Here is an 11,233-nt window from a genome sequence, read left to right on the forward strand (position 1 = left end):
GTGTTGCGGTCTTGGTGCTAACTTGAACCTGTCTTTGTGTTGACCTGAAACCCTGAAGACTGGATTTGTGAGTCATAAACGTACGTACAAAACTGCATTCTTGTTTTACTACCATAGGTTAGCATTGTTGAACTAGAAATTGCAGACAGTGTCCACTTTTTAAAATATTTCTAATGAAAAACTTAGTTAACCTTAAATGTAGATCTTGGTCTTAAAATAAACCCAAGAGACAATCAAAGAAACTGGAGGCTATGGGCAAAAAAGCTTTTTCATCAGGCAGTTTGGCACACAAGACTCTAAATGCACCATGTCTGTTAAGGCGATATGTACTTTACCTGTGGAGCGTGGCACAGCTAATTGTGCCCAGTTTATCTGACATAAAGCCATTTCTCCTGAGCTGGTGCAGGATGGTCTGGACATGTCCATACATACAGCTCAGTCAGGTCTCAATGCTGCTGACTCGATGGTCATGGGATCTTTTCTGCCATGCCTTGCTCCATACAGCTGGAGTCTCTTTTGGTAACAAATCAACTCTGATCGGACTTACTGTTTGATGGATCAAAGCTCTTTGGTGACAAAACTAGAGTGATTTAAAGAGGTAAGGGCTGCAGCCTGGTCTCTAGGTTTCCAACCACTCCAGCTTTGCTATAAGTAGCTTTACAAGTTCATGGCCTTTGCGCGAGGCTTTAATTTTCACAAAAGACATATTTAACCGCCCCAGCTGTTCAGGTAGTGCAGGGGCTAAGGTAAAATTAGATCCTGTGGCAAACAGTTTCCTCCTCCTCCTATGGTAAGAAGCTCTATTTTGGTCTTGCCAGTCAGTCTAAGGCAGTGGGAGTTCAGATGCCCTCCTTTCTACAGACCTGGAAGGCCAAAATTTAAGACTAGCAGATCACTCTCAATTGTAGAAAAGGGGTCCACCCTACCGTTTAAACTGATGCTTTCTGACCTCTCTCCCTAAGATCATTCCTTCAGAAGACCATCTCTGAATTTTGCAGCAGGAAGTGTCCAAGTCTTGCTGCAAAAAGGAGCAATAAGTTGGGCAGCAGTGTTATTTCCTAATCCTCAAAATGAACTTTGGGGATTTGTCCAATCCTCGACCTAAGTGTTTTGATGTTTTGCTTTCTCGAGGAGAGGTTTAAGACCCTGTGTTTTGATCAACACCTGCTCTTCAAGGAGGTGGCTCATCTAAGGAGGTCTGACATTCCAGTAGCTCCCTACCTGAACAAATGTCTGCTCAAAGCCAAGTTGCCTCAAAAGTTGTTTAGCCGCCCGCAAGTCGTGGAATCCCTGCTGTTAAATTTTGGCTTTTCGGTTAACATACCAAAGTCTCATCTGGAGCCCTCTCAGCACCTCATTTTTATATGGACAGTACTAGATACAGCCTCCCTTTCATCCTTTCCTATTCATCAAAGGATTCTGGACATTCAGTTCATGATTTTCTTGTTTCAGGAAAGAACTCCAGTTCCTGTCCTGCTGGTCTTTGTGCCTGCTATCTCTTCTGGCTTCCTGTATACCTCTGGTTTTGTATGCTGCCTGGCATGTAAGACCTCTTCAGTGGTGCCTCCCCAGGCTGTGGATCCCACACTGGGAGATCAGTCAGACACCATTAACCCTTCCTCCACCCACAAGCAGTGACCACAGCTATGACAGGCACCTCTACCCCTGGGTAGGGAGTTTACCTATGGTAACTGGAAATCAGAGCACTTTGGTCTCCAGAGGAGCAGGTTGTGCACATCAACCTGCTGAAACTGAGGTTTATTCAGATGGCACCCAGATCTTGATGAACCACTTTACTGCAACAAGCAGGGTGGAGTAGTCTCTCACCATCTCTGTCTAGAATTGATTAGGATCTGGGCCTGGGTGCCCCAGCAAGGGATTCGGCTTGTTGCCAACCATCTAGCTGACTAAAAGCACCAGGTTTAACAGCCAGGTGCTTTGCAGTCCAACATCAAATTTGTCATATTAGTCACTTCAAAGTAGCAAATGCCACTTGTAATTGCAAATAAATGTATTCTTTATTTTCTCAAAGGAATAAAAACAGTGTTTGCCCAAGCATCACAAGCCTGTGGGGCATATATTTAAATCACAGCTTCAAAGCACTGTGGAACAAGCAATGCATCTTAAGGTCATCATGTTGAAATGCCACCTAAACCTCATACAGATCAGTAGCAATCCTGTTTACGCACTATGAACCTCTTCTATACCCATATATTTTGCATCAATCCACCATTTAGTGGCTGGGTCTGGAGATTTTCGGAGTGAATTATTTTTCTTTTGGAGTCTCCCAGGTCGGAGTTTTACCTGTCATATATATGTATAGTAATAATTGCATCACCTACTTTATCATATGCATCAGCTCGCCTTAGTTTTTTTTTTTTATTGTGGAAGTACATTTAAAACACTTATATTGTATTTATTTTTAACTGCATTTGATGCTTTTTTTATATAAGCACTAGTAACATTAGTTTATAATGCTACTCCAGTAGTCTGAATATCTCCATTGATGATGTAACACATTCAAGCCCTTCTTGTTTACCCATATGGTTTCAACATTTCTTGATTTTTTACACGGTCTTAAAAAGTAAAATAGTTAAAGGCAAGTGTGTTTCCAGTCTGGATTCCTGCCTCATATTTCTGTATGAAGCATTTGCATCATAACATTACAAGGATGCCAGTTTTGAGATCCTCATGCCTTTGCTATTAGTCTGGGCAGTGTTTTCCCATTCTGTCAAGTACTAGTCCCACTGTGTTTACAAGTTAGAAATGGGATTTGTTTAAAATGTGGTATTTCCTCAACAGAGTACAGTATTCCATGACATCAAAAATCATTTTCACATTGCGTTCCAGGTAGGAAGTTCCATAGGTAATGTATTTTCGAACTGTGGTCTGTAAAGTGTTTAATATGTTTGGGCCTCTTAATTGATATCCAAAACAGAGTGCCTTTTATGTGATTTATTTTGAGCCCTTAATGGTATAAAACCTGATGTGTTACTGATCGAATTTTTGCCATTTGATGTATCTTTCTTAGAGGCCAAAGAACCAGGCTAACCTATTCAAGGTTTAATAAAGAAATGTTTCTCACTGTCCAGTGCTTTAGAGGATAATTTAAAATCTGGTTAGCCTTGATTATGTGCCCCCAGAATTCAAATGTTTAATTTGTCGCATTACTTTACAGGAAGTAATGTTTGAATACCTTTGTGTGACCTAGACATGCAATATTCAACATATATAATTTGATTTTATCTGTTCACCTTTAAAAGACCTCATTGGATCAGCTATTTAATTCTTTCTGAAATGTGTCTGCTATCCTTTGGCCTCTAGGTTGCTGTTTGAGGCAAATCTCATTTTGACTAACAAAGCTTAGCGAATATAATTGAGCATAAAAAGTATTCTTTCTGCTTATTGTGTTGCAGTGTTTAAAAATGTTAGGAAGCACCATATGTTTTGTAGATGTTATTGGGGTAAACAGGGGATGCTTTAGTAGTGGTTATCATTTTCATTGTGCCTTTCAAGGAAATTAAAACATTGTATTAAATTGGTTGCACATGGAATGGAAGTACCTAAACATTTTAGAATGATCTAGTTGCTTCTGCTCTGTTAATAGTAGTTCTCTCAATCTTAGTTCACTTAATTGGCAATGCTTATAAAAATGAATGTAAATATTACAACTTGTGAAAGCAGAGTTTCTTTGACTTAAGATTAGCAACAGTGTAAGAGTTCATAACAGCTCACCCTTGCATCCGCTTACCTTTCCGGATCTCTTGCTATGTGCAGCATTTTAAATGAAACAGTTCTTTTCAACTCCCAGCTCTGATCTTGCCAGTTTTGTGATCACATCAATTGTAAAAGGAGCTGTCCTTGAATCATGCAGTTATTCATGAGCAGTCATAAACTTGTTCATGAAATAGAAATGACCAGGCTACACCAACAGTTATTGGAAATGCACAATCTTCTTCGAAGCAGCCAGTATGCTTTTAGAAGACAAAATGGGAACAGCATTGAGAAATTATTTGAGAAATGTTTCATTGCTTTAGATCTGTGTAGTCCTGCAGCGCTCATAGTTTTGATCTCTTAACAGACCAATTGATCATGACATTCTGATTAAAATGCTTGAAGTGGATTAGGATTTCACGGACTACCAGTCAATCTTAAAATATTAGAGCTAGCAAAGAATTAGTTCTGTTCACCAAGGATAGTCCCTGTGGGGGCAGAAAAGCATTGTCTTTCAAACCCGATTATTTAGTATCTCATGAAAACACCAGCACTGAAAATTGAACACCACCAGGTTGATATCCAGCTGTGATTTCTGACACAATCACAGTCGGTAAATTAAACCTGACACTCAATCTAATATTGAAGTATTTGGACCATATTAGTTTGTAAGTGAAAAGAAAGTGACCTCTGGCTGAACAGCCTAAAATAGTTAATAGTGCTAGTGCCTGATTTGAAATCAGGACTATCTTATTTAAGTGAACACCACCCTGGGTCAGTTCCAACCAAGAAAATTAAGAGCCTGAGTATTTAGGTATTGTAACTGGTCAAACCAGACATTAAATAAAACTGACTCTAACGCAGATTATAAAGCCCTGCAAAAATTTAAAAATCTCTGTGCATTCAAAAATTGCAGAAGCGCTATTACATGTAGAATGAGGAGGCAACCCTGGGCCTTATACTGAAATCACATTAATATGAAACTACTTTAAAACCCCTAAAACAACAGCAGGTGGCTAGGATGATATTTAGCCCTGTACATCATGCACATGATGCACAAGAACAAGTAATCCAGTTAACTGCAGAGTCACACAACCCCCTGGACTTTCATGTGAAAATGCCTACAATCCAATAGCTGATGTTTGGATAGGAAAAGTATGGGGAATGTCATTGGAAGTAAAAGTAGGTTGTATTGAGTGCACTCAACTTTGTGAGATTAACATAAGCACATGTACTTCAGAAAACCTAACCTGTAATTTAAACACGCCTTCAAACTGATAATTTGTTGCTGGAACATTCTTTCTCGTGATATACAATATTCAAGCTAATCAGTAAATCCAGACTAATCTTAACAATAGCCTCACCGCCCATCTGGTACCTCAGAAATGCAGATTCAGTGCAGTGATTGTGAAACTGGATTGACAGCCATCTTTGCATTCTGGTCTGATTTCAACTGAGATTGGAAAGTTGTATGGTCATCTTGTGCAATTGAAATCTAGTGAAAGGACCCGATTTACATCTGGCCTGCACTGTAAACTGCCCTCACTCTGTGATTTATGTGCTGTATCAATAACAGTGAACATTCTTCCCCTTCCAAATTCTATTCAAATTATTTTAAATGAATTTCTCGGGATAATATCCCTTAACATATAGTCTTTTGTATGAATAAAACAGACATCCAAATATTTGTATCGGACGCCTTTTGCAAATTAAGGATCAAAGTAGCGATTGATTATAAATCCTTTGAAAGTAGAAAATACATAATCTGGAGAATTCTAGATCTTAAAGGTCAAGCATAACCCATAGTGATACAGTTGTTTTGCAAAATATCAGTGCTTTGATACTATTGGAATGAATACTTAATTTTGTGTAAATCAGTTTGAAAGCATATTGGATGTGATCTAAGGGTAAAACTAAAACCATCAATTTGTTATAGAACCGTTTTTAGGAAAGGAATATATGAAAACAATATTGAAGCCTAGATGCTCAAAATCCCCCTTTTAAAGACATCGGAGTTCTGTAATAAGTGGGGAGACAGTTGTTTGTCAGATAGAGAAACTTGAATATTAATGGAATAGTTACTTTCTTTTTTTTTATTGACATTATTTTAACAAGAGCCAATATGATCTGTCATAACAACCTGTTTTCCTGTTATGACTGATTCTAGAACCCTATGCAATCTTATAACTCTAAAAAGAATTATAATTTCCCTTTTTTTGACTCTGGTATCCTTTTTAGATGATGAAAGTTGTTCAAGTTTATGCAGAAACACAAGAGATTAATTTGAAGGTAAGATTTTCAGACCATGCAAACTTGGTGAAGGGATGTGCAATACCTGTAGTTAAATATTTTATTTTATTTTCAGGCGGACTCAGAAGTGGCGCAAGCTGGGAAGGCTGTTGTATTATATTTTGAGGAAAAACTGCCAGATGTCTATCCAGATAGAACTTTCCATCCTTTACCAGAAAATGAACCAGAGGAGGATGACGGCGAAGTAACTGATGACTCTGATGAGGACTTTGTACAGCCGCGTAAAAAACGTCTAAAATCTGATGAAAAACCGGTGCATATAAAATAACATAACATATGGACTTGTATCAATTGTAAAATAAAAACTTATTTAAGTGTTCCTGAAATAATGTAATGCCTGCGGAGACAACTTCTTAAAGAAGGCGGCAGCTTTAAGACAGTATTAGACTTCAAAACTCTACAAAAAAAACATTATTTTAAAAGGCAACGCAGAAGAAAAGGCTTTTTTTCTTCAGGTTTTTCATTTTTGGACTTCTTGAAATTTCCTAATATGTTGAAATGAACTGTCTTACCGCGTTTGAGAAGTGACTTTTTTTTATTAGAATGAAGTTTTGATATGTTGATTTGTACATATTAAGTGGACCTACACTTTCCTTGTTTTCCTTCTAAAAGACTGGACCAGGCCATGTAGTAACTGTATTTAACTCATTAACACTGGACTACAGTGTACATAAGGAGTGATATTGTTTTCAGCACTGCTTCGAGTGCACTTAGGTTTGATTGGGTTTGTTTATGAAACTTAGGAACTATCAGCTTTCTTTGATGATTACGTAGTCAACATTTTCATCAAGACTGCTGATCATGGTATTTTTCTCATTGGTTAAGCAATGTAGGGAAATTAAGCCTGTAAATATGAGTAGACAAGAATTGTTTCTTGATATACCTTTCAAAATCAACTCCTTTGTGCTATCTTGTTGCAGTTATACATTTTTGTGAATGTTTCATTTTGGCAGTGAACTGCATTTTATCTGGACATTCTCTTAACTGTTATATAAGAGACAGGATGTTTGTTTGTGCCAAATATCTAGTCTTTTGCTTTTACTGAACTTCAGAAAAGTTGGCTTGACTACAGTCTTCCCTCATAATGCTAACAGTTTATTGATGATCCACTACTGGAAAAACAAAACATGAATATTACCAAATATGTTCAGGTTCTTATATTCACTGTGTCTTATTTGTAAATACTGCATTGACTCTTTTTTTTATGGAGTAGCAACATTTGCTGCACTGTTTTTAGGCCATGTGTGCTCCTATATTTTTGTGTTGAACTATGTTGTGTTATTTCTAACATTGCATTCATATTTTGAAGTTTTCTCTGAACACCTCAAAACTCTTCATCCTTTCAAGGCTGTGATGGAATTGTTAGCAGAAGCTTTTTTGGTTAGGGGTTCATATTTATTCTTCAAGTATTGTGTTGAAGAATCACCTTATTTCATAAGCTGGAATGATGTTGCCCTGTTTTAAATAATTGCCCATTGGAACATCTGTTTAACCAAATGCAGATATTTGCCAATCAAAAATTCATATCTGAAAAATATGTAACCTTTTTTAAAAAAACAAACTACATACATTTCTATTTATACTACTGAATGCACTTTATCCTTGGAAGGAATGAAGTTAAGTTGCCATTTGTTCAAGCTATTTTTTTATTTTTTATTTAACTGAAACAAAAAATTGAGAGGTTGTATTGCTTGAGAAATAAACAAATTAATTTTTAACTGAGGATTTCCCAACTTTTAGGTTTGCAGTCGTAATGCATTATGTCAGTAATTAAGGTTCCCTCCTGTCCCAGTAATAGACATATCTACACCAATTTTTGAAAGATAACATTGGTGCTTTTTTGACTTGCTTCTTGCCTTGCGAATTTTAACTACTAACTCCACACTCGAAATCAAAGTGTGGTCATGTTAGTGGAGGAAACAAAATAAGGAATAATTGTAGCTTTTTTGGTACATCGATTTTGAAATTGATGTTTCTAGCTCTTAATGGAGCACATGGATATTGTGATTTCTTTCTGTCTTGGTGGGACGAAAGAGGAAAACAAACTGCAGTATGGTGGTTTTTTTTTTTAACACTTTTCATGGCATTTTAGTTAGGATTCCCTTTGTGCATCTTCTTTTTAAAAATATCAGTTTACACAAATATGATAAAGGGGATGCCTGAAATAAATACAGCATTTCTCAAATGTGGATTCATGTTGATGGCTAATTCCTCCCACTGCTCCATAGTAAATCAAAAACATACCTTAATTGTTAACATGTTGTGAGGCTATCTTGGAAATGTTTGCTTTGCACATCTACCTGTTGCTTATACAATAAGACTTTTCCCGAAGTATATTTTAGTTATTTGTTTTTTTCTCTTTCGAACTCCTATTATTGGTATACATTTAACTTTGTTGCTTGTCTAGTATGATAGATATATTGTACTACTTTTCTACCAGATGTGGGTTCTGACACTATTGAAAGTAACCACCTTTACATTTCCTATTTAGGAGTCTTGTTTAAAATAAATTCCACTTTTTTTTAGATGCCATTTTCAGAAATGTAAAGCCTTTTCCCCTTAGTTATTTGAAAATACAGCATTCTAACCCTTTCAGGAGTGCAAGCATGTATTTGGCGGTACGGCATTTTCCCTTACAATAACTTGATGCTTCCTCATTTATTTTTGCAGCCTATTTTCATTTACTGTAATGAGATTGTCCTCGGCGATAGTCCATTGCCTTAATCATCTGTATGCTAAAGATTTTAAGGCCTGTAAAAAAAAGTTAGTTTGCATGTAGCCTCCGAGTTAGGAGTGCAGTGTTCTAAGGGTTAGTGGGTTTTTTCTTTAGATTTTGTTCCTCAAATTTGTTGATAATATACTATTATGTATTCAAATTTTCCTGTGTTAAATTGTGTATGCACGCCTCTCAGTCTATATGGCTTGTTTGCACTTGCTCATAATCACTCGGTTTCAATGCACAAGTTAAATTATTTCTCTAGAAAATGAACCAGTAACCACAAAGATGCTGATTAGTTAGAAGCTGAATTTCAGCTGCAACTCTTCGAAAAGAAGCCACCGCACTGACAGATTTTCAAGACAGATTGTCAGCTTGATCTGGTTATCAAGTGATCGTATTGTCATCAACTGTTCCAAATGAACAGGCGTTTCTCTTTCCTACCTACTTCCTGTTTCTCCAGCATAGCTCCACCCTTAAAGAGCCTGGAATATTGCTGCATTTGAATGTGAAGATATATATCTGTTGGCTAAAGTTGCACATTCCTTCTGTGTTCTATAAAAGTAAATGTCAAACTACTAATTACCCCATTTTTGTAGTAAAACTGTTTTTGGATACAGTTGTACACTGTTTAGCTTTTCAAAACAATAGTGTACCTCTTACAGCATCAACTACATTTATAATTTAGTTTTGTAGTAAATGTTTTTCATCCAGAATGTTTAGCCAAGCTAGTTGTTTTGTGACGCAAAGCCTGTTTTGCTAAATATAGCTGAGGACTGAAACAATAATGAACAATTTCTCAAAAGATTCATCCGAGAATGAATACTTTTATTGTTTTGCCAAAAAGTTGAATTTCACATAATTTCATAAAGTCAATTTAGTAATTTCTGCCCACATGGCCTAGTTTTGTCTCCATAATTGCTTTCATGACAGTGACTATAGCTGGGACCAGCAGGGCTCATCAATGTAATGCCATTTGTCACAGCCTCTAATCAACCTTGTGACCAAGAATACATTTTTGAATGAGAAATTAGCTATCTTGATTTTGAGCCATTAGTACAATTATATGGTATGGAGCAATTCGAATTCACAAATATTGTACAGGAGGTGGTATTAAATGTCATTGCATTTACATTGGTGAAATTGATTATCGCTGATAAACATACTACGAACATGTTGGGTGACATGATGCACAATTGCACTTTAATTGCATTAGTGTGGATATACTTTCTACTCCCACTGTGTCATAACAGGGAAGCTTCTTAAATAGCTTCATCCCTGACGAAGGACATCATCTGAAATGAATCGAGGTTGTGGGTATGAGAACTGTTAGTCTCAAGTATAGACATTGTCATGACAGCCATGTTGATTAAAAACCAAGCCATGAAGGCTCAGATGACTAAATGAACATTATGAAATGTTGTGAAAATTAACATTTGGGCAAAACAGTAAAATGATTGATTCCCGGATTAATCTTTTGAGAACGTTTTATTCTTATTTCAGTAAGTATCTAAGGGACTATTTGTCAATCTACAACTAGCTTGGATATACAAACTTGTTTTCTGCTTGACAGCATGCCACAAATTGATCACAACGTATAAGAGAAGCAGTTAAGCCTAGCTTGCCAGCATAGGAACCTTGTACCAATCTATGGTCTCAATTAAACTGAAAATCTGTTAAGTGCACCTATTTTTCTGAACAGAGCTGATGCTTTTGGGCAGAAGTTACTAATACTTGCCTTTTGGTAGTAGCCTGCCTGAATAGCAACATTAAATCCTTAAACATGCACAAATAAACATGGAAGGCTTCATGATAAATAAAAAGCATTGCAGTTTTAATTGCAAAGAGGAAGTCCTCACCCCCTGCAGGCTGTTTATTAATTGGTACGATTGTAATGAATATGCTGCATTGCAGAAAGTGCTCTTCAGTTGATCAAAGTGTACAACAGTTTACAATGCTTGTTCATAGAGCGCACAGGATTTGAAATAGCCCATAGTTTGGTTGTTTTGAAGGCTGCCTCTACCCAAGCCACAGCAACGTGCAGCAATTTTACTTCAAATACTTACTTTGATTTTGCTGCAAGTCATTATTATAATTTGAGGTTTTGTATAGACATATGCACAAATGTAACTGTTTGACTTTTTCAGAGTTAACAAATTGGACCAAAAAATGTGTTTTTCAAGTTGTACCAGACGGTTGATAAATGCAAATTGACCATAAGTGATGGCCCTGTTTGGTAGTTTATGTATGTTTGTAAACTATTTGCTGTTAACATTTCTTCAATTGAGTTTGATTGTCATTTCTTTGTTCAAAGGATAATGTGCTGTGGGATATTTGTGTTTACTTGCATGCTTAACATTACATTTTGGTCTCCAACAAATTGCCGTTAGAGGCTACTTGTTATAACATGAAGCTTTTAGAATGATCCAAAAAAGAAACTCAATCTGCACCAAAAATGTGTTGGGTAATGGCCGATTTATCTCAATAGGCACC

General features: G+C 36.6%; 1 protein-coding gene across 3 annotated transcripts in view; it reads left to right on the forward strand.

The window, feature by feature from the left end:
• The window catches only part of TRIM33 (tripartite motif containing 33), a 418,511-nt gene extending 410,153 nt beyond the window's left edge, over window positions 1-8,358 (forward strand). The window contains exons 19-20 of one of the 3 annotated variants that reach the window (XM_086923290.1): window positions 5,953-6,003; window positions 6,080-8,358. In XM_086923290.1, the coding sequence (XP_086779416.1) occupies window positions 5,953-6,003; window positions 6,080-6,292 (264 nt within the window). In that variant the 3' untranslated portion in view covers window positions 6,293-8,358. The remainder of the gene's footprint in view (window positions 1-5,952; window positions 6,004-6,079) is intronic. The other 2 variants (XM_086923292.1, XM_086923291.1) reach the window with 2 other exon arrangements.
• Window positions 8,359-11,233: the final 2,875 nt, after the last annotated feature.

Source organism: Lissotriton vulgaris, chromosome 5, assembly GCF_964263255.1.
Source record: "Lissotriton vulgaris chromosome 5, aLisVul1.2, whole genome shotgun sequence".
Lineage (NCBI taxonomy): Eukaryota > Metazoa > Chordata > Amphibia > Caudata > Salamandridae > Lissotriton > Lissotriton vulgaris.